Raw genomic sequence first — 23,314 nt, forward strand, 5'->3', positions numbered from 1 at the left:
TATTGATGTATATATTATATATTATAGAGAGCCGTGGTCATGGCAGGGCTGTTAAACGTCATCGTGGGGCGTTTTTCATCCTGCAGCTTCATGATGAACTCATCTATGAGACCGCAGAGGAGGACCTCATACAGGTAACACTCTGACCTTTAACCCCTGACCTCTAACATTATACAGGTAACACTCTGACCTTTAACCCCTGACCTCTAACATTATACAGGTTTCACTCTGACCTTCAGCCCCAGACCTCATACAGGTAACACTCTGACCTTTAACCCCTGACCTCTAACATTATACAGGTTTCACTCTGACCTTCAGCCCCAGACCTCATACAGGTAACACTCTGACCTTTAACCCCTGACCTCTAACATTATACAGGTTTCACTCTGACCTTCAGCCCCAGACCTCATACAGGTAACACTCTGACCTTCAGCCCCAGACCTCATACAGGTAACACTCTAACCTTTAACCCCTGACCTCTAACATTATACAGGTTTCACTCTGACCTTCAGCCCCAGACCTCATACAGGTAACACCCTGACCTTTAACCCCTGACCTCTAACATTATACAGGTAACACTCTGACCGTCAGCCCCAGACCTTATACAGGTAACACTCTGACCTTTAACCCCTGACCTCTAACATTATACAGGTTTCACTCTGACCTTCAGCCCCAGACCTCATACAGGTAACACCCTGACCTTTAACCCCTGACCTCTAACATTATACAGGTAACACTCTGACCTTCAGCCCCAGACCTTATACAGGTAACACTCTGACCTTCAGCCCCTGACCTCATACAGGTAACACTCTGACCTTTAACATTATACAGGTAACACTCTGACCTTCAACCCTTGACCTCATACAGTGTTAGGTTCTAAACAAACAGTAAAAACTACCGGACAACGAGGACAAGCTCAAACCAAGTGTATTCACCCAATGGGCCAGACATGCTCCCACCAGCACCAATATATAAACCCCCCTCCTTCCCTCTAAACATCACATGCTTGTTGCTAGGCAGGAAGTTAAGTGATGTGGGTGATAGACTGTTCCTTCAATGGGGAGGTCTGGTAAATTCTATGTTTGTACCGTCTTTCTGTCTAGGTGGCTCAAATAGTGAAAAGAGAGATGGAGAGTGCTGTGAAGCTCTATGTTAAGCTGAAAGCCAAGGTCAAGGTGGGACCCAGCTGGGGGAACCTGCAGGACCTGGACATCTGAACAACGTCCCAATGATCTCCCCTTCCTCCCAAAGGACCTGAACAATGTCCCAATGATCTCCACTTCCTCCCAAAGGACCTGAACAATGTCCCAATGATCTCCACTTCCTCCCAAAGGACCTGGACAACGTCCCAATGATCTCCCCTTCCTCCCAAAGGACCTGAACAACGTCCCAATGATCTCCCCTTCCTCCCAAAGGACCTGAACAATGTCCCAATGATCTCCACTTCCTCCCAAAGGACATGAACAACGTCCCAATGATCTCCCCTTCCTCCCAAAGGACCTGAACAACGTCCCAATGATCTCCCCTTCCTCCCAAAGGACCTGAACAACGTCCCAATGATCTCCCCTTCCTCCCAAAGGACCTGAACAACGTCCCAATGATCTCCCCTTCCTCCCAAAGGACCTGAACAACGTCCCAATGATCTCCCCTTCCTCCCAAAGGACCTGAACAACGTCCCAATGATCTCCCCTTCCTCCCAAAGGACCTGAACAACGTCCCAATGATCTCCCCTTCCTCCCAAAGGACCTGAACAACGTCCCAATGATCTCCCCTTCCTCCCAAAGGACCTGAACAACGTCCCAATGATCTCCCCTTCCTCCCAAAGGACCTGAACAACGTCCACTTCCTCCCAAAGGACCAGAACAACATCTCAATGATCTCCCCTTCCTCCCAAAGGACCTGAACAACGTCCCCTTCCTCCCAAAGGACCTGAACAACGTCCCAATGATCTCCCCTTCAAGAGGAAGGAGGTGTTATTGGGACCTGTTGGTGACAGAGCAGAGGCACAGTATTTATGAATATCTCAAGGAGTTCCACAGTGTGTGACTTCGTGGGTTTAATGTTTGTGTCTTGAACATATTTTTTAACCAGCGTACTGAGTTTAATGTAACGAGGACTTTAGTGGGTCCACATCAACCTGCTGAGATGAAATGTGATGATGTTTTGATCCCAGTAATATTGATATAACATGGTATGGTTACTGTCTACTATAAATACTATTGATATGGTGTGGTTACTGTCTACTATAAATACTATTGATATGGTGTGGTTACTGTCTACTATAAATACTATTGATATGACATGGTGTGGTTACTGTCTACTATAAATACTATTGATATGGTGTGGTTACTGTCTACTATTGATATGGTGTGGTTACTGTCCACTATAAATACTATTGATATGGTGTGGTTACTGTCTACTATAAATACTATTGATATGGTGTGGTTACTGTCTACTATAAATACTATTGATATGGTGTTGTTACTGTCTACTATAAATACTATTGATATGGTGTGGTTACTGTCTACTATAAATACTATTGATATGGTGTGGTTACTGTCTACTATTGATATGGTGTGGTTACTGTCCACTATAAATACTATTGATATGGTGTGGTTACTGTCTACTATAAATACTATTGATATGGTGTGGTTACTGTCTACTATAAATACTATTGATATGGTGTTGTTACTGTCTACTATAAATACTATTGATATGGTGTGGTTACTGTCTACTATTGATATGGTGTGGTTACTGTCTACTATAAATACTATTGATATGGTGTGGTTACTGTCTACTATTGATATGGTGTGGTTACTGTCTACTATAAATACTATTGATATGGTGTGGTTACTGTCTACTATTGATATGGTGTGGTTACTGTCTACTATAAATACTATTGATATGGTGTGGTTACTGTCTACTATAAATACTATTGATATGGTGTGGTTACTGTCTACTATAAATACTATTGATATGGTGTGGTTACTGTCTACTATAAATACTATTGATATGGTGTGGTTACTGTCTACTATAAATACTATTGATATGGTGTGGTTACTGTCTACTATAAATACTATTGATATGGTGTGGTTACTGTCTACTATAAATACTATTGATATGGTGTGGTTACTGTCTACTATAAATACTATTGATATGACATGGTGTAGTTACTGTCTACTATAAATACTATTGATATGGTGTGGTTACTGTCTACTATAAATACTATTGATATGGTGTGGTTACTGTCCACTATAAATACTATTGATATGGTGTGGTTACTGTCTACTATAAATACTATTGATATGGTGTTGTTACTGTCTACTATAAATACTATTGATATGGTGTGGTTACTGTCTACTATAAATACTATTGATATGGTGTGGTTACTGTCTACTATAAATACTATTGATATGGTGTGGTTACTGTCTACTATAAATACTATTGATATGGTGTGGTTACTGTCTACTATAAATACTATTGATATGGTGTTGTTACTGTCCACTATAAATACTATTGATATGGTGTGGTTACTGTCTACTATAAATACTATTGATATGGTGTTGTTACTGTCCACTATAAATACTATTGATATGGTGTGGTTACTGTCTACTATAAATACTATTGATATGGTGTGGTTACTGTCCACTATAAATACTATTGATATGGTGTGGTTACTGTCTACTATAAATACTATTGATATGACATGGTGTAGTTACTGTCTACTATAAATACTATTGATATGGTGTGGTTACTGTCTACTATAAATACTATTGATATGGTGTGGTTACTGTCTACTATAAATACTATTGATATGACATGGTGTAGTTACTGTCTACTATAAATACTATTGATATGGTGTGGTTACTGTCTACTATAAATACTATTGATATGGTGTAGTTACTGTCTACTATAAATACTATTGATATGGTGTGGTTACTGTCTACTATAAATACTATTGATATGGTGTGGTTACTGTCTACTATAAATACTATTGATATGGTGTGGTTACTGTCTACTATAAATACTATTGATATGACATGGTGTAGTTACTGTCTACTATAAATACTATTGATATGGTGTGGTTACTGTCTACTATAAATACTATTGATATGGTGTGGTTACTGTCTACTATAAATACTATTGATATGGTGTAGTTACTGTCTACTATAAATACTATTGATATGGTGTGGTTACTGTCTACTATAAATACTATTGATATGACATGGTGTAGTTACTGTACTATAAATACTATTGATATGGTGTGGTTACTGTCTACTATAAATACTATTGGTATGGTGTGGTTACTGTCTACTATAAATACTATTGATATGACATGGTGTAGTTACTGTCTACTATAAATACTATTGATATGGTGTGGTTACTGTCTACTATAAATACTATTGATATGACATGGTGTAGTTACTGTCTACTATAAATACTATTGATATGGTGTGGTTACTGTCTACTATAAATACTATTGATATGACATGGTGTAGTTACTGTCTACTATAAATACTATTGATATGGTGTGGTTACTGTCTACTATAAATACTATTGATATGGTGTGGTTACTGTCTACTATAAATACTATTGATATGGTGTGGTTACTGTCTACTATAAATACTATTGATATGGTGTGGTTACTGTCCACTATAAATACTATTGATATGGTGTAGTTACTGTCTACTATAAATACTATTGATATGGTGTGGTTACTGTCTACTATAAATACTATTGATATGACATGGTGTAGTTACTGTCTACTATAAATACTATTGATATGGTGTGGTTACTGTCTACTATAAATACTATTGGTATGGTGTGGTTACTGTCTACTATAAATACTATTGATATGGTGTGGTTACTGTCTACTATAAATACTATTGATATGGTGTGGTTACTGTCCACTATAAATACTATTGATATGGTGTGGTTACTGTCCACTATAAATACTATTGATATGGTGTGGTTACTGTCTACTATAAATACTATTGATATGGTGTGGTTACTGTCTACTATAAATACTATTGATATGGTGTGGTTACTGTCTACTATAAATACTATTGATATGGTGTGCGTTATAGTAGAGATAAACCAATATTCCTGTTATGAAGAATAAATGACTAATCTTCTGTGAAATTGTAACTTATGTTGTTTGGTTTCTACAGCTGTTATCCTGACTGAGAATGTCAAGTTTGAGTTGAATGAAAATGGTTCGAATTACATCCTGAGAAGAATAACACTTGATTTATTTGAGATATATTTATTTTATTTCACAGATCTACCAGCGCCTAACATCAAGCCTGGTTCCTCTTCGGTCTTCTAGGAGAGGAAGGTTCGGACGGTGCCCTTGACCAGTCCTCTGCAGATGGGACATTTCCTCAGAGAGGGAGCACACTCCTTACAGACCACCAGGTGACCACACGGGATGAAGACAATGTTCACCTCCTTGTCCATACACACCTTGCAGGTCCGCTCCTCCTGCAGGCGCCGTAGCTGCTCCTCCATCGGCAGGTCTGGAGGGGGAGAGGGGAAGAGGAGGGAGAGGAAGAGGAGGAATAGAGATGCAAAGTGAAAAACAACAGTAAACAGGAAGGGAGAGAGGATGCCTCAGCAGTTCAACTGAAATGTGTCTTCCTGAATCAGAGGTGCAGGGGACCATAATCAACGTCATTGGCGCCCAGGGAACAGTTGTTGTTGGCTAACTGCCTTGCTCAAAGGCAAAACGGCAGAGTTTTCCACCTTGCTGGCTTGGGGATTTGAATGATGCTGCGCTCCCCCTTGGGGCCATCAGTGATGCAGCGCTCCCCCTTGGGGCCATCAGTGATGCAGCGCTCCCCCTTGGGGCCATCAGTGATGCAGCGCTCCCCCTTGGGGCCATCAGTGATGCAGCGCTCCCCCTTGGGGCCATCAGTGATGCAGCGCTCCCCCTTGGGGCCATCAGTGATGCAGCGCTCCCCTTGGGGCCATCAGTGATGCAGCGCTCCCCCTTGGGGCCATCAGTGATGCAGCGCTCCCCCTTGGGGCCATCAGTGATGCAGCGCTCCCCCTTGGGGCCATCAGTGATGCAGCGCTCCCCCTTGGGGCCATCAGAGGTGAACCTACCTGTTTTTGCTTCGTCATTATGGGATATTATGATGTCATTGTGGGGTTTGATGTCATAATGGGGTATTTTGTGTAGAATGAAGGTGTGTGTGTGTGTGTGTGTGTGTGTGTGTGTGTGTGTGTGTGTGTGTGTGTGTGTGTGTGTGTGTGTGTGTGTGTGTCTATAGCCAGGCAGTGTGTGTGTGTGTGTGTGTGTGTGTGTGTGTCTATAGCCAGGCAGTGTGTGTGTGTGTGTGTCTATAGCCAGGCAGTGTGTGTGTGTGTGTGTGTGTGTGTGTGTCTATAGCCAGGCAGTGTGTGTGTGTGTGTGTGTGTGTGTCTATAGCCAGGCAGTGTGTGTGTGTGTGTGTGTATGTCTATAGCCAGGCAGTGTGTGTGTGTGTGTGTGTGTGTGTGTATGTCTATAGCCAGGCAGTGTGTGTGTGTGTGTGTGTGTGTGTATGTCTATAGCCAGGCAGTGTGTGTGTGTGTGTGTGTGTGTGTGTGTGTGTGTGTGTGTGTGTGTGTGTGTGTGTGTGTGTGTCTATAGCCAGGCAGTGTGTGTGTGTGTGTGTGTGTGTGTGTGTGTGTGTGTGTGTGTCTATAGCCAGGCAGTGTGTGTGTGTGTGTGTGTGTGTGTGTGTGTGTGTGTGTGTGTGTGTGTGTCTATAGCCAGGCAGTGTGTGTGTGTGTGTGTGTGTGTCTATAGCCAGGCAGTGTGTGTGTGTGTGTGTGTGTGTGTGTGTGTGTGTGTGTGTGTGTGTGTCTATAGCCAGGCAGTGTGTGTGTGTGTGTGTGTGTGTGTGTGTGTGTGTGTGTGTGTGTGTGTGTGTGTGTGTGTGTGTGTGTGTATGTATATATATTATATATATACATACCTGAGAGATCTTGACTTGGTGATGAGGCTTCGTTTGCCTGGGCTGAAATTGAGAACAAGAATTAAACATAAGTTTGAAATTAAACTGGACTGAACTGGGTGAAGTGGGACTAACTGGACTGAACTGGGACAAACTGGACTGAGCTGAGTGAAGTGGGACAAACTGGACTGAACTGGGTGAAGTGGGACTAACTGGACTGAACTGGGTGAAGTGGGACTAACTGGACTGAACTGGGTGAAGTGGGACTAACTGGACTGAACTGGGTGAAGTGGGACAAACTGGACTGAACTGGGTGAAGTGGGACTAACTGGACTGAACTGAGTGAAGTGGGACTAACTGGACTGAACTGGGTGAAGTGGGACTAACTGGACTGAACTGGGTGAAGTGGGACAAACTGGACTGAACTGGGTGAAGTGGGACTAACTGGACTGAACTGGGTGAAGTGGGACTAACTGGACTGAACTGAGTGAAGTGGGACAAACTGGACTGAACTGAGTGAAGTGGGACAAACTGGACTGAACTGGGTGAAGTGGGACTAACTGGACTGAACTGGGTGAAGTGGGACTAACTGGACTGAACTGGGTGAAGTGGGACAAACTGGACTGAACTGAGTGAAGTGGGACTAACTGGACTGAACTGAGTGAAGTGGGACTAACTGGACTGAACTGAGTGAAGTGGGACTAACTGGACTGAACTGAGTGAAGTGGGACAAACTGGACTGAACTGGGTGAAGTGGGACAAACTGGACTGAGCTGAGTGAAGTGGGACTAACTGGACTGAACTGGGTGAAGTGGGACTAACTGGACTGAACTGAGTGAAGTGGGACTAACTGGACTGAACTGGGTGAAGTGGGACAAACTGGACTGAACTGAGTGAAGTGGGACAAACTGGACTGAACTGAGTGAAGTGGGACAAACTGGACTGAACTGAGTGAAGTGGGACTAACTGGACTGAACTGGGTGAAGTGGGACAAACTGGACTGAACTGGGTAAAGTGGGACAAACTGGACTGAGCTGAGTGAAGTGGGACAAACTGGACTGAACTGGGTGAAGTGGGACTAACTGGACTGAACTGAGTGAAGTGGGACTAACTGGACTGAACTGGGTGAAGTGGGACTAACTGGACTGAACTGGGTGAAGTGGGACTAACTGGACTGAGCTGAGTGAAGTGGGACAAACTGGACTGAACTGGGTGAAGTGGGACTAACTGGACTGAACTGAGTGAAGTGGGACAAACTGGACTGAACTGGGTGAAGTGGGACTAACTGGACTGAACTGAGTGAAGTGGGACAAACTGGACTGAACTGGGTGAAGTGGGACTAACTGGACTGAACTGAGTGAAGTGGGACAAACTGGACTGAACTGGGTGAAGTGGGACTAACTGGACTGAACTGAGTGAAGTGGGACAAACTGGACTGAACTGGGTGAAGTGGGACTAACTGGACTGAACTGAGTGAAGTGGGACAAACTGGACTGAACTGGGTGAAGTGGGACTAACTGGACTGAACTGAGTGAAGTGGGACTAACTGGACTGAACTGAGTGAAGTGGGACTAACTGGACTGAACTGAGTGAAGTGGGACTAACTGGACTGAACTGAGTGAAGTGGGACTAACTGGACTGAACTGAGTGAAGTGGGACTAACTGGACTGAACTGAGTGAAGTGGGACTAACTGGACTGAACTGAGTGAAGTGGGACTAACTGGACTGGGTGAAGTGGGACTAACTGGACTGGGTGAAGTGGGACTAACTGAACTGGGTGAAGTGGGACTAACTGGACTGAACTGAGTGAAGTGGGACTAACTGGACTGAACTGAGTGAAGTGGGACTAACTGGACTGAACTGAGTGAAGTGGGACTAACTGGACTGAACTGAGTGAAGTGGGACTAACTGGACTGAACTGAGTGAAGTGGGACTAACTGGACTGAACTGAGTGAAGTGGGACTAACTGGACTGAACTGAGTGAAGTGGGACTAACTGGACTGAACTGAGTGAAGTGGGACTAACTGGACTGAGCTGAGTGAAGTGGGACTAACTGAACTGGGTGAAGTGGGACTAACTGGACTGAACTGGGTGAAGTGGGACTAACTGGACTGAGCTGGGTGAAGTGGGACTAACTGGACTGAGCTGGGTGAAGTGGGACTAACTGGACTGAACTGGGTGAAGTGGGACTAACTGGACTGAACTGGGTGAAGTGGGACTAACTGGACTGAACTGGGTGAAGTGGGACTAACTGGACTGAACTGGGTGAAGTGGGACTAACTGGACTGAACTGGGTGAAGTGGGACTAACTGGACTGAACTGAGTGAAGTGGGACTAACTGGACTGAACTGAGTTAAGTGGGACTAACTGGACTGAACTGAGTGAAGTGGGACTAACTGAGCTGGGTGAAGTGGGACTAACTGGACTGAACTGGGTGAAGTGGGACTAACTGGACTGAACTGGGTGAAGTGGGACTAACTGGACTGAACTGGGTGAAGTGGGACTAACTGGGTGAAGTGGGACTAACTGGACTGAACTGAGTGAAGTGGGACTAACTGGACTGAACTGGGTGAAGTGGGACAAACTGGACTGAACTGGGTGAAGTGGGACTAACTGGACTGAACTGAGTGAAGTGGGACAAACTGGACTGAACTGGGTGAAGTGGGACAAACTGGACTGAACTGAGTGAAGTGGGACAAACTGGACTGAACTGGGACTAACTGGACTGAACTGAGTGAAGTGGGACTAACTGGACTGAACTGGGTGAAGTGGGACAAACTGGACTGAGCTGAGTGAAGTGGGACAAACTGGACTGAACTGAGTGAAGTGGGACAAACTGGACTGAACTGGGTGAAGTGGGACTAACTGGACTGAACTGAGTGAAGTGGGACAAACTGGACTGAACTGGGTGAAGTGGGACTAACTGGACTGAGCTGAGTGAAGTGGGACAAACTGGACTGAACTGGGTGAAGTGGGACTAACTGGACTGAACTGAGTGAAGTGGGACAAACTGGACTGAACTGGGTGAAGTGGGACTAACTGGACTGAACTGAGTGAAGTGGGACAAACTGGACTGAACTGGGTGAAGTGGGACTAACTGGACTGAACTGAGTGAAGTGGGACAAACTGGACTGAACTGGGTGAAGTGGGACTAACTGGACTGAACTGAGTGAAGTGGGACAAACTGGACTGAACTGGGTGAAGTGGGACTAACTGGACTGAACTGGGTGAAGTGGGACAAACTGGACTGAACTGGGTGAAGTGGGACAAACTGGACTGAGCTGGGTGAAGTGGGACTAACTGGACTGAACTGAGTGAAGTGGGACTAACTGGACTGAACTGAGTGAAGTGGGACTAACTGGACTGAACTGAGTGAAGTGGGACTAACTGGACTGAACTGAGTGAAGTGGGACTAACTGGACTGAACTGAGTGAAGTGGGACTAACTGGACTGAGCTGAGTGAAGTGGGACTAACTGGACTGAGCTGAGTGAAGTGGGACTAACTGGACTGAGCTGAGTGAAGTGGGACTAACTGGACTGAACTGAGTGAAGTGGGACTAACTGGACTGAGCTGAGTGAAGTGGGACTAACTGGACTGGGTGAAGTGGGACTAACTGGACTGGGTGAAGTGGGACTAACTGGACTGAACTGAGTGAAGTGGGACTAACTGGACTGAACTGAGTGAAGTGGGACTAACTGGACTGAACTGAGTGAAGTGGGACTAACTGGACTGAACTGAGTGAAGTGGGACTAACTGGACTGAACTGAGTGAAGTGGGACTAACTGGACTGAACTGAGTGAAGTGGGACTAACTGGACTGAGCTGAGTGAAGTGGGACTAACTGAATTGGGTGAAGTGGGACTAACTGGACTGAACTGGGTGAAGTGGGACTAACTGGACTGAGCTGGGTGAAGTGGGACTAACTGGACTGAGCTGGGTGAAGTGGGACTAACTGGACTGAACTGGGTGAAGTGGGACTAACTGGACTGAACTGGGTGAAGTGGGACTAACTGGACTGAGCTGAGTTGGACTGAGCTGGGTGACTAACTAGACGATACTTTATAACTCAGGCTCAGCATGGCCCTGAGCTGTAAAATAACCTTTTTAAAGGATGGGTCAATCTGATGGTTTAGTAGGCTGACCTAGATCAGTTGTGTGCCTGACCCCTGATCTACCCACCAATCATTCCCACAGACAAGCTCAGAATGATACAACACATCCCACCATCTTTCCCAAACCTGGAAGGCTGGAGCTGCACACCCCATGACAAGGGGTTAAGGAGCTGCACACCCCATGACAAGGGGTTAAGGAGCTGCACACCCCATGACAAGGGGTTAAGGAGCTGAGGATTCCAAAACTAGGGGTTAAGGAGCTGAGGATTCCAAAACTAGGGGTTGAGAGCAGAAGGGACTAGGGGTTAGGGAGCTAGGCATTAGGAAACCAGGGCTTAGGGAGCTAGGGGTCTTAGGAAATTGAGGATTAGGAGCAGAAGAGAGCTAGGAAGTGAAGGGACTAGAAGTTAGGGGACTAGGGCGAGCCACAGTGAGGGATGATCAAGGTGAAGTCTCTAGCAGGTTAGGGTAAGGGGAAAATAAGTTAGGGTAAGAGGTAAGAGTTGAAAGGTCAGAAGTAAGGTTTACCCATCAGGTCTCTGAGCAGGTGGACATCGTTCTTCTGGATCCAGTTCCTGAAGACCTCAGCTGCTGCGTTCCCTTTAGTCAAGACCAAGTCTATCAGTCTGGCTGTCTGCTGCTGAGAGGACTGGCCCTGGAGACCACTGTATTCCTCTCCACCTGAAGAGACAGGGGTCAGAGGTCAGCACCAAGTCTATCAGTCTGGCTGTCTGCTGCTGAGAGGACTGGCCCTGGAGACCACTGTATTCCTCTCCACCTGAAGAGACAGGGGTCAGAGGTCAGCACCAAGTCTATCAGTCTGGCTGTCTGCTGCTGAGAGGACTGGCCCTGGAGACCACTGTATTCCTCTCCACCTGAAGAGACAGGGGTCAGAGGTCAGCACCAAGTCTATCAGTCTGGCTGTCTGCTGCTGAGAGGACTGGCCCTGGAGACCACTGCATTCCTCTCCACCTGAAGAGACAGGGGTCAGAGGTCAGCACCAAGTCTATCAGTCTGGCTGTCTGCTGCTGAGAGGACTGGCCCTGGAGACCACTGCATTCCTCTCCACCTGAAGAGACAGGGGTCAGAGGTCAGCACCAAGTCTATCAGTCTGGCTGTCTGCTGCTGAGAGGACTGGCCCTGGAGACCACTGTATTCCTCTCCACCTGAAGAGACAGGGGTCAGAGGTCAGCACCAAGTCTATCAGTCTGGCTGTCTGCTGCTGAGAGGACTGGCCCTGGAGACCACTGCATTCCTCTCCACCTGAAGAGACAGGGGTCAGAGGTCAGCACCAAGTCTATCATTCTGACTGTCTGCTGCTGAGAGGACTGGCCCTGGAGACCACTGTATTCCTCTCCACCTGAAGAGACAGGGGTCAGAGGTCAGCACCAAGTCTATCAGTCTGGCTGTCTGCTGCTGGGAGGACTGGCCCTGGAGACCACTGTATTCCTCTCCACCTGAAGAGACAGGGGTCAGAGGTCAGCACCAAGTCTATCAGTTTGGCTGTCTGCTGCTGGGAGGACTGGCCCTGGAGACCACTGTATTCCTCTCCACCTGAAGAGACAGGGGTCAGAGGTCAGCACCAAGTCTATCAGTTTGACTGTCTGCTGCTGGGAGGACTGGCCCTGGAGACCACTGTATTCCTCTCCACCTGAAGAGACAGGGGTCAGAGGTCGGCTGCTGGGAGGACTGGCCCTGGAGACCACTGTATTCCTCACCCACTGTAGAAGTATCATAACATCAATATAGTACTGGAGTAGCTAGTAGTATATTTGTAATAATATAAAGATATACTGATGGGCGCTCCAGGACCGACTAAACATTAATATTGTAGTAGTAGCAGCTTGTAGTATATACCATGTATTAGTAACATACTGATGAAGTTCTGTTCCCTGAGGAGGTTCAAGACAGACTCACTCTTCACAACATAAATAATAATATAATATTCGTTAGTACTGTAGTAGTATATTAGTAGTATAGACGTACTGATGACATTCTGCTCTCGGAGGAGGTTCAAGACAGACTCACTCTTCACAACATAAATAATAATATAATATTCGTTAGTACTGTAGTAGTATATTAGTAGTATAGACGTACTGATGACATTCTGCTCTCGGAGGAGGTTCAAGACAGACTCACTCTTCACAACATAAATAATAATATAATATTCGTTAGTACTGTAGTAGTATATTAGTAGTATAGACGTACTGATGACGTTCTGCTCTCGGAGGAGGTTCAAGACAGACTCACTCTTCACAACATAAATAATAATATAATATTCGTTAGTACTGTAGTAGTATATTAGTAGTATAGACGTACTGATGACGTTCTGCTCTCGGAGGTGCTCCAGGACAGACTCAACACTCTTCAGGCGCAGGACCAACGCTGCCTGGTGTCTCTTCAAGAACGAATTACCATCTGGAGAGAGGAGAGACAGGGGAGAGCGTGTTGGGAGAGGGAGAGAGCGTTGGCATTCGATTCAGTTGGAGTCTGGCACCAGAAGCTTATTAACTGGGCCAAGCCAGAGGACAACATCCTCTCCCTCAATGTCAGCAAGACAAAGGAGCTGATCGTGAACTACAGGAAACGGAGGGCAAGAGGACAAGTACATTAGTGTCTAGTTTGAGAAACAGACGCCTCCTCAACTGGCAGCTTCATTAAATAGTACCTGCAAAACACCAGTCTCCACATCAACAGTGAAGAGGCAACTCTGGGATGCCGGCCTTCTAGGCAGAGTTGTCAAGACAAAGCCACATCTCAGACTGGCCAATAAAAAGAAAACCCCGTTTTGAGGGTCCTATTTAATGAAGCTGCTAGACACTCTAATGTACTTGTCCTCTTGCTCAGTTGTGCACCGGGGCCTCCCACTCCTCTTTCTATTCTGGTTAGGGCCAGTTTACGCTCTTCTGTGAAGGGAGTAGTACACACCTTCATTTCTCAGAACAAGAATAGACTGACGAGTTTCAGAAGAAAGTTCTTTGTTTCTGGCCATTTTGAGCCTGTAATCGAACCCACAAATGCTGATGCTCCAGATACTCAACTAGTCTAAAGGCCAGTTTTATTGCTTCTTTAATCAGCACAACAGTTTTCAGCTGTGCTAACATAATTGCAAAAGGGTTTTCTAATGATCAATTAGCCTTTTAAAATGATCAACTTTATATTAGCTAACACAACGTGCCATTGGAACACAGGAGTGATGGTTGCTGATAATGGGCCTCTGTACTCCTATGTAGATATTCCATTAGAAATCATCCGTTTCCAGCTACAATAGTCATTTACAACATTAACAATGTGTACACTTATTTCTGAATGACGATATTTTAATGGACAAAAAAAAGTGTGCTTTTCTTCCAAAAACAGGGAAACTTTGAAGTGACACCAAACTTTTGAACGGTAGTGTACATACCTCAATTACCTCATACCCCTGCACGTTGACTTGGTACTCCGTGTGTATATAGAGCCAAGTTATCGTTACTCGTTGTGTATTTATTCAGCTCTTGGTATCCACCCGCTGTGTAAGCATATGACAAATACAATTTGATTTGAACCCTAGAAACAGACGTCTGCTGTACCAGAAGCCATCTCCTCGGTCAGCATCTCCCCTCCCTCCCTCCCTCCCTCCCAAGCCATCTCCTCGGTCAGCATCTCCCCTCCCTCCCTCCCAAGCCATCTCCTCGGTCAGCATCTCCCCTCCCTCCCAAGCCATCTCCTCGGTCAGCATCTCCCCTCCCTCCCTCCCAAGCCATCTCCTCGGTCAGCATCTCCCCTCCCTCCCTCCCAAGCCATCTCCTCGGTCAGCATCTCCCCTCCCTCCCTCCCAAGCCATCTCCTCGGTCAGCATCTCCCCTCCCTCCCTCTCTCTCTCTCCGTACCACAAGCCATCTCCTCGGTCAGCATCTCCCCTCCCTCTCTCCCTCCCTCCCTCCCTCCGTACCACAAGCCATCTCCTCGGTCAGCATCTCCCCTCCCTCCCTCCCTCCGTACCACAAGCCATCTCCTCGGTCAGCATCTCCCCTCCCTCCCTCCCTCCGTACCACAAGCCATCTCCTCGGTCAGCATCTCCCCTCTCTCCCTCCCATCAGCCGTACCAGAAGCCATCTCCTCGGTCAGCATCTCCCACCCCTCCCATCAGCCGTACCAGAAGCCATCTCCTCGGTCAGCATCTCCCCTCCCTCCCTCCGTACCAGAAGCCATCTCCTCGGTCAGCATCTCCCCTCCCTCCCTCCCTCCCTCCCTCCGTACCACAAGCCATCTCCTCGGTCAGCATCTCCCCTCTCTCCCTCCCATCAGCCGTACCAGAAGCCATCTCCTCGGTCAGCATCTCTTTCTCCTCCTCTCTCCTTTGGTCCTCGGCAGACAGCAGGTCTGAGACCAGTTCCTGGACCGTCTTGTAGTTCTCTCCGATGGTCAGGATCTTACTCTGGACCTGTAGATTATAGACACACAAGACTGTGAGTCCCTCTGCTTAAAACCTCTTGGTGTTAGGGGGCAGTTTTTTCATTTCTGGAGAAAAAACGTTCCCGTTTTAAACGGGATATTTTGTCAGGAAAAGATGCTAGAATATGCTAACGTTTCCAAAACTGTAAAGATATTGTCTGTGAGTATAACAGAATTGATGTTGCAGGCGAAAGCCTGAGAAAAATCCAATCAGGAAGTGCCCCAGGTTTTGAAAGCGCTGCGTTCCAATGACTCCCTATTCAGCTGTGAATGTACCATCAACGAGCTTACGATAAGCTATGATAAACTTACACAAATGCTTGTCTAGCGTTGGCTGTAAAGCATATTTTGAAAATCTGAGATGACAGGGTGATTAACAAAAGGCTAAGAAGCTGTGTTCCAATATATTTCACTTGTGATTTTCATGAATAGGAAGATTTTCTAGGAAGATTTATGTCCGTTGCGTTATGCTAATTAGTGTCAGATAATGATAACGGTCCCGTTCACGGGATGGGGTGTCACCACAGGTTAATGGAAATATACACTGAACAATGATATAAAAACGCAACATGCAACCATTTCAATGATTCTACTGAGTTACAGTTCATATGAGGAGATCAGTCAATACATTCATTAGGTCCTAATCTATGGAGGTCACATGACTGGGAATACATTCATTAGGTCCTAATCTATGGAGGTCACATGACTGGGAATACATTCATTAGGTCCTAATCTATGGAGGTCACATGACTGGGAATACATTCATTAGGTCCTAATCTATGGAGGTCACATGACTGGGAATACATTCATTAGGTCCTAATCTATGGAGGTCACATGACTGGGAATACATTCATTAGGTCCTAATCTATGGAGGTCACATGACTGGGAATACATTCATTAGGTCCTAATCTATGGAGGTCACATGACTGGGAATACATTCATTAGGTCCTAATCTATGGATGTCACATGACTGGGAATACATTCATTAGGTCCTAATCTATGGAGGTCACATGACTGGGAATACATTCATTAGGTCCTAATCTATGGAGGTCACATGACTGGGAATACATTCATTAGGTCCTAATCTATGGAGGTCACATGACTGGGAATACATTCATTAGGTCCTAATCTATGGAGGTCACATGACTGGGAATACATTCATTAGGTCCTAGGCGGTTTATGGTAGAGAAATTAATATTAAATTCTCTGGCAACAGCTCTGATGGACATTCCTACAGTCAGCATGCCAATTGCATGCTCCCTCAACTTGACACATCTGTGGCACTGTGTTGTGTGACAAAACTGCACATTTTAGAGTGGCCTTTTATTGATATGCCACACCTGTCAGGTGGATGGATTATTACAGTTCATGAAACCAACACTTTACATGTTGTGTTTATATTTTTGTTCAGTGTATTTTTAGACACACACAGGACAGGGAGTCAATCAGCGTCATGGAATATAATTAGATTATGTACCGTCTGCTTGACCAGGCCACGCTCAAATCCCATCTCTAGAGCCGACACAACCACCGGAGTGTTCATCATCACTGCATCTTCTGACCGCTCCTCACCTGGACCCAGGTTCACCACTAGAGGGAGGGGGGTGAGGGAGGGAGAGAGGGAGAGAGGGAGAGAGGGAGAGAGGGAGAGAGGGAGAGAGAGAGAGAGAGAGAGAGAGAGAGAGAGAGAGGGAGGGAGGGAGGGAGGGAGAGAGCGGGAGGGAGAGAGAGGGAGGGAGGGGGGGAGAGAGGGGGAGGGAGGGGAGAGAGAGAGCGGGAGGGAGGGAGAGAGAGAGCGGGAGGGAGGGAGGGAGAGAGCGGGGAGGGAGGGAGAGAGCGGGAGGGAGGGAGAGAGCGGGAGGGAGGGAGGGAGGGAGGGAGAGAGCGGGAGGGGAGAGAGAGGGAGGGAGGGAGGGAGAGAGAGGGAGGGAGGGAGAGAGAGAGCGGGAGAGAGAGGGAGGGAGGGAGGGAGAGAGAGGGAGGGAGGGAGAGAGAGAGCGGGGAGGGAGAGAGAGAGCGGGAGGGAGAGAGAGAGCGGGAGGGAGAGAGAGAGCGGGAGGGAGAGAGAGAGCGGGAGGGAGAGAGAGAGCGGGAGGGAGAGAGAGAGCGGGAGGGAGAGAGAGAGGGAGGGAGGGAGAGAGCGGGAGGGGGGAGAGAGCGGGGAGGGAGAGAGCGGGAGGGAGAGAGAGCGGGAGGGAGAGAGAGAGAGAGAGAGCGGGAGGGAGAGAGCGGGAGGGAGGGAGGGAGGGAGGGGAGGGAGGGAGGGAGGGAGGGAGGGAGAGAGCGGGGGAGGGAGAGAGAGAGGGAGGGAGGAGAGAGGGAGGGAGGGAGGGAGGGAGGGAGGGAGGGAGGGAGGGAGGGAGGGAGCGAGGGAGAGAGCGGGAGGGAGAGAGCGGGAGGGAGGGAGAGAGCGGGAGGGAGGGAGAGAGCGGGAGGGAGGGAGAGAGCGGGGAGGGAGGGAGAGAGCGGGAGGGAGGGAGGGAGAGAGAGGGAGGGAGGGAGGGAGAGAGAGGGAGGGAGGGAGGGAGGGAGAGAGAGGGAGGGAGGGAGGGAGAGCGGGAGGGAGGGAGAGAGCGGGAGGGAGGGAGAGAGCGGGAGGGAGGGAGAGAGCGGGAGGGAGGGAGAGAGCGGGAGGGAGGGAGAGAGCGGGAGGGAGGGAGGGGGGGAGAGAGGGAGGGAGGGAGGGGGAGAGAGGGAGGGAGGGAGGGAGGGAGCGGAAGGGAGGGAGCGGGAGGGAGGGAGCGGGAGAGAGAGCGGGAGGGAGGGAGCGGGAGAGAGAGGGAGGGAGAGAGGGAGGGAGCGGGTGAGAGAGAGGGAGGGAGGGAGGGAACTGTTAGCGTTATGGTTGCTGCTATGGAAACCGGTGGTTCCCTTTCAGTGGGTCACTCTTTATAACACAGCTATGGAGAGTGGAGCTCAACCAACCCATAATGAAGAGCTCTAAAATCATCACGCCTGACAAGCCCAATGAAAGGTACTGGAAGCCCTGCTTTCTCCAGGAGATAAAACCGAGGCTCGTGTTAATTCCCACAATTCCTCCACTCTTCACCTCGCTGAGCAGGTGCTACAACAGTGTGTTCTTCATCCCTGGATGTTGTCAGAGTTTAGTCTGTTTTCCTGTTTTTCCTACAACACCTATTTATTCTTCTGCCTGTTTAGTTAACTTGCTATAAGTAAGATGGTAAAGTCAGGTGTTCAGTTAATTAGCTGTAAACACACAGCAGCTACTATATTTAAAAAAACTACAATAATAAATTAATATATTAGTAGATTTTTTTGTTATATATTGTCAAGACACCAAGTGTCCAAAAACTTTGTTACTCACTTGGTGGGTCCACAAACTCCCTGGAGATGCTGTCCCCACTGGTCAGGAGCTTTAGGGGGAGGAGCCAGGAGAGTTAACTTCCTGTTTCGACTGATGTTCAGATCAGTCAGATGGATCTTTATTCACATCACAATGTTCTACCAGACACCTAATCAATACACACCTAATCAATATATGATTGTATAAACAGGTCATTGATGTTAGGGTGTATAGACGGTGTATAGACAGGTCATTGATGTTAGGGTGTATAGACGGTGTATAGACAGGTCATTGATGTTAGGGTGTATAGACGGTGTATAGACAGGTCATTGATGTTAGGGTGTATAGACAGGTCATTGATGTTAGGGTGTATAGACAGGTCATTGATGTTAGGGTGTATAGACGGTGTATAGACAGGTCATTGATGTTAGGGTGTATAGACGGTGTATAGACAGGTCATTGATGTTAGGGTGTATAGAGGGTGTATAGACAGGTCATTGATGTTAGGGTGTATAGACGGTGTATAGACAGGTCATTGATGTTAGGGTGTATAGACAGGTCATTGATGTTAGGGTGTATAGACGGTGTATAGACAGGTCATTGATGTTAGGGTGTATAGACGGTGTATAGACAGGTCATTGATGTTAGGGTGTATAGACAGATCATTGATGTTAGGGTGTATAGACGGTGTATAAACAGGTCATTGATGTTAGGGTGTATAGACGGTGTATAGACAGGTCATTGATATTAGGGTGTATAGACGGTGTATAGACAGGTCATTGATGTTAGGGTGTATAGACGGTGTATAGACAGGTCATTGATATTAGGGTGTATAGACGGTGTATAAACAGGTCATTGATGTTAGGGTGTATAGACGGTGTATAGACAGGTCATTGATGTTAGGGTGTATAGACAGGTCATTGATGTTAGGGTGTATAGACGGTGTATAAACAGGTCATTGATATTAGGGTGTATAGACGGTGTATAGACAGGTCATTGATGTTAGAGTGTATAGACGGTGTATAGACAGGTCATTGATGTTAGGGTGTATAGACAGGTCATTGATGTTAGGGTGTATAGACGGTGTATAAACAGGTCATTGATGTTAGGGTGTATAGACGGTGTATAGACAGGTCATTGATGTTAGGGTGTATAGACGGTGTATAGACAGGTCATTGATGTTAGGGTGTATAGACAGGTCATTGATGTTAGGGTGTATAGACGGTGTATAGACAGGTCATTGATGTTAGGGTGTATAGACGGTGTATAGACAGGTCATTGATGTTAGGGTGTATAGACAGGTCATTGATGTTAGGGTGTATAGACGGTGTATAGACAGGTCATTGATGTTAGGGTGTATAGACGGTGTATAGACAGGTCATTGATGTTAGGGTGTATAGACGGTGTATAGACAGGTCATTGATGTTAGGGTGTATAGAGGGTGTATAGACAGGTCATTGATGTTAGGGTGTATAGACGGTGTATAGACAGGTCATTGATGTTAGGGTGTATAGACAGGTCATTGATGTTAGGGTGTATAGACGGTGTATAGACAGGTCATTGATGTTAGGGTGTATAGACGGTGTATAGACAGGTCATTGATGTTAGGGTGTATAGACAGATCATTGATGTTAGGGTGTATAGACGGTGTATAAACAGGTCATTGATGTTAGGGTGTATAGACGGTGTATAGACAGGTCATTGATATTAGGGTGTATAGACGGTGTATAGACAGGTCATTGATGTTAGGGTGTATAGACGGTGTATAGACAGGTCATTGATATTAGGGTGTATAGACGGTGTATAAACAGGTCATTGATGTTAGGGTGTATACGGTAGACAGGTCATTGATGTTAGGGTGTATAGACGGTGTATAGACAGGTCATTGATGATGTTCATTGATGTTAGGGTGTATAGACGGTGTATAAACAGGTCATTGATATTAGGGTGTATAGACGGTGTATAGACAGGTCATTGATGTTAGGGTGTATAGACGGTGTATAGACAGGTCATTGATGTTAGGGTGTATAGACAGGTCATTGATGTTAGGGTGTATAGACGGTGTATAAACAGGTCATTGATGTTAGGGTGTATAGACGGTGTATAGACAGATCATTGATGTTAGGGTGTATAGACGGTGTATAGACAGGTCATTGATGTTAGGGTGTATAGACGGTGTATAGACAGGTCATTGATGTTAGGGTGTATAGACAGGTCATTGATGTTAGGGTGTATAGACAGGTCATTGATGTTAGGGTGTATAGACAGGTCATTGATGTTAGGGTGTATAGACAGGTCATTGATGTTAGGGTGTATAGACAGGTCATTGATGTTAGGGTGTATAGACAGGTCATTGATGTTAGGGTGTATAGACAGGTCATTGATGTTAGAGTGTATAGACGGTGTATAGACAGGTCATTGATGTTAGGGTGTATAGACAGGTCATTGATGTTAGGGTGTATAGACGGTGTATAAACAGGTCATTGATGTTAGGGTGTATAGACGGTGTATAGACAGGTCATTGATGTTAGGGTGTATAGACAGGTCATTGATGTTAGGGTGTATAGACGGTGTATAGACAGGTCATTGATGTTAGGGTGTATAGACGGTGTATAGACAGGTCATTGATGTTAGGGTGTATAGACAGGTCATTGATGTTAGGGTGTATAGACGGTGTATAAACAGGTCATTGATATTAGGGTGTATAGACGGTGTATAGACAGGTCATTGATGTTAGGGTGTATAGACGGTGTATAGACAGGTCATTGATGTTAGGGTGTATAGACGGTGTATAGACAGGTCATTGATGTTAGAGTGTATAGACGGTGTATAGACAGGTCATTGATGTTAGGGTGTATAGACGGTGTATAGACAGGTCATTGATGTTAGGGTGTATAGACGGTGTATAGACAGGTCATTGATGTTAGAGTGTATAGACGGTGTATAAACAGGTCATTGATGTTAGGGTGTATAGACGGTGTATAGACAGGTCATTGATGTTAGGGTGTATAGACAGGTCATTGATGTTAGGGTGTATAGACAGGTCATTGATGTTAGGGTGTATAGACGGTGTATAGACAGGTCATTGATGTTAGGGTGTATAGACAGGTCATTGATGTTAGGGTGTATAGACAGGTCATTGATGTTAGGGTGTATAGACAGGTCATTGATGTTAGGGTGTATAGACAGGTCATTGATGTTAGGGTGTATAGACAGGTCATTGATGTTAGAGTGTATAGACGGTGTATAGACAGGTCATTGATGTTAGGGTGTATAGACAGGTCATTGATGTTAGGGTGTATAGACGGTGTATAAACAGGTCATTGATGTTAGGGTGTATAGACGGTGTATAGACAGGTCATTGATGTTAGGGTGTATAGACGGTGTATAGACAGGTCATTGATGTTAGAGTGTATAGACGGTGTATAGACAGGTCATTGATGTTAGAGTGTATAGACAGGTCATTGATGTTAGGGTGTATAGACAGGTCATTGATGTTAGGGTGTATAGACGGTGTATAGACAGGTCATTGATGTTAGGGTGTATAGACGGTGTATAGACAGGTCATTGATGTTAGAGTGTATAGACGGTGTATAGACAGGTCATTGATGTTAGGGTGTATAGACAGGTCATTGATGTTAGGGTGTATAGACGGTGTATAGACAGATCATTGATGTTAGGGTGTATAGACGGTGTATAGACAGGTCATTGATGTTAGGGTGTATAGACAGGTCATTGATGTTAGGGTGTATAGACAGGTCATTGATGTTAGGGTGTATAGACAGGTCATTGATGTTAGGGTGTATAGACAGGTCATTGATGTTAGGGTGTATAGACGGTGTATAAACAAGTCATTGATGTTAGGGTGTATAGACAGGTCATTGATGTTAGGGTGTATAGACGGTGTATAGACATGTCATTGATGTTAGGGTGTGAATACAGTGTATAAACAGAAGCAGGTGTTACCTGTTCAAAGAGCCGAGGGAAGCGAGCCTGGATCTGATGGACAAACTCCTGACCTTTCTCCTGGAGCAGGTACTGACACCTAGAGGTTAATATATACTGACGGGTTACCATAGTAACAGTAATATATACTGACACCTAGAGGTTAACATATACTGACGGGTTACCATAGTCACGGTAATATATACTGACAGGTTACCGTAGTAACATATACTGACAGGTTACCGTAGTAACATATAATGACAGGTTACCGTAGTAACATATAATGACAGGTTACCGTAGTCACAGTAATATATAGACATTGCAGTAATCCATTCTGAAGGTGATGAGTGAGTTGACCAGTTCAGAGAGCTGACTACTGGCTCGGTCTAGTACTATTTGTTGACCAGTTCAGAGAGCTGACTACTGGCTCGGTCTAGTACTATTTGTTGACCAGTTCAGAGAGCTGACTACTGGCTCGGTCTAGTACTATTTGTTGACCAGTTCAGAGAGCTGACTACTGGCTCGGTCTAGTACTATTTGTTGACCAGTTCAGAGAGCTGACTACTGGCTCG

General features: G+C 46.0%; 2 protein-coding genes and 1 long non-coding RNA gene across 52 annotated transcripts in view; 2 read left to right on the forward strand and 1 right to left on the reverse strand.

The window, feature by feature from the left end:
• polq (polymerase (DNA directed), theta) overlaps window positions 1–5,121 on the forward strand; it is a 137,447-nt gene extending 132,326 nt beyond the window's left edge. Inside the window, exons 36-37 of the mRNA XM_052516108.1 lie at window positions 28–134; window positions 1,104–5,121. Coding sequence (XP_052372068.1) covers window positions 28–134; window positions 1,104–1,217 — 221 coding nt within the window. The 3' untranslated portion in view covers window positions 1,218–5,121. The remainder of the gene's footprint in view (window positions 1–27; window positions 135–1,103) is intronic.
• Window positions 5,122–5,250: 129 nt separating this feature from the next.
• Window positions 5,251–23,314, reverse strand: part of LOC127928744 (baculoviral IAP repeat-containing protein 2-like) — a 49,554-nt gene continuing 31,490 nt past the window's right edge. For all 50 annotated transcript variants that reach the window (XM_052516056.1, XM_052516051.1, XM_052516045.1 and 47 more), the window contains 8 exons: window positions 22,764–22,842; window positions 18,819–18,867; window positions 16,971–17,083; window positions 15,353–15,482; window positions 13,376–13,474; window positions 11,585–11,737; window positions 6,966–7,007; window positions 5,251–5,519 (listed from right to left, as the gene is read on the reverse strand). In XM_052516056.1, the coding sequence (XP_052372016.1) occupies window positions 5,326–5,519; window positions 6,966–7,007; window positions 11,585–11,737; window positions 13,376–13,474; window positions 15,353–15,482; window positions 16,971–17,083; window positions 18,819–18,867; window positions 22,764–22,842 (859 nt within the window). In that variant the 3' untranslated portion in view covers window positions 5,251–5,325. The remainder of the gene's footprint in view (window positions 5,520–6,965; window positions 7,008–11,584; window positions 11,738–13,375; window positions 13,475–15,352; window positions 15,483–16,970; window positions 17,084–18,818; window positions 18,868–22,763; window positions 22,843–23,314) is intronic.
• LOC127928746 (uncharacterized) lies at window positions 19,790–22,332 on the forward strand. Its single transcript, XR_008132061.1, has 3 exons — window positions 19,790–20,608; window positions 20,768–21,520; window positions 22,014–22,332. It is a non-coding gene; the product is annotated as an uncharacterized LOC127928746 (long non-coding RNA).

The sequence above is a fragment of the Oncorhynchus keta genome, unplaced genomic scaffold (genome assembly GCF_023373465.1).
Source record: "Oncorhynchus keta strain PuntledgeMale-10-30-2019 unplaced genomic scaffold, Oket_V2 Un_scaffold_3664_pilon_pilon, whole genome shotgun sequence".
Lineage (NCBI taxonomy): Eukaryota > Metazoa > Chordata > Actinopteri > Salmoniformes > Salmonidae > Oncorhynchus > Oncorhynchus keta.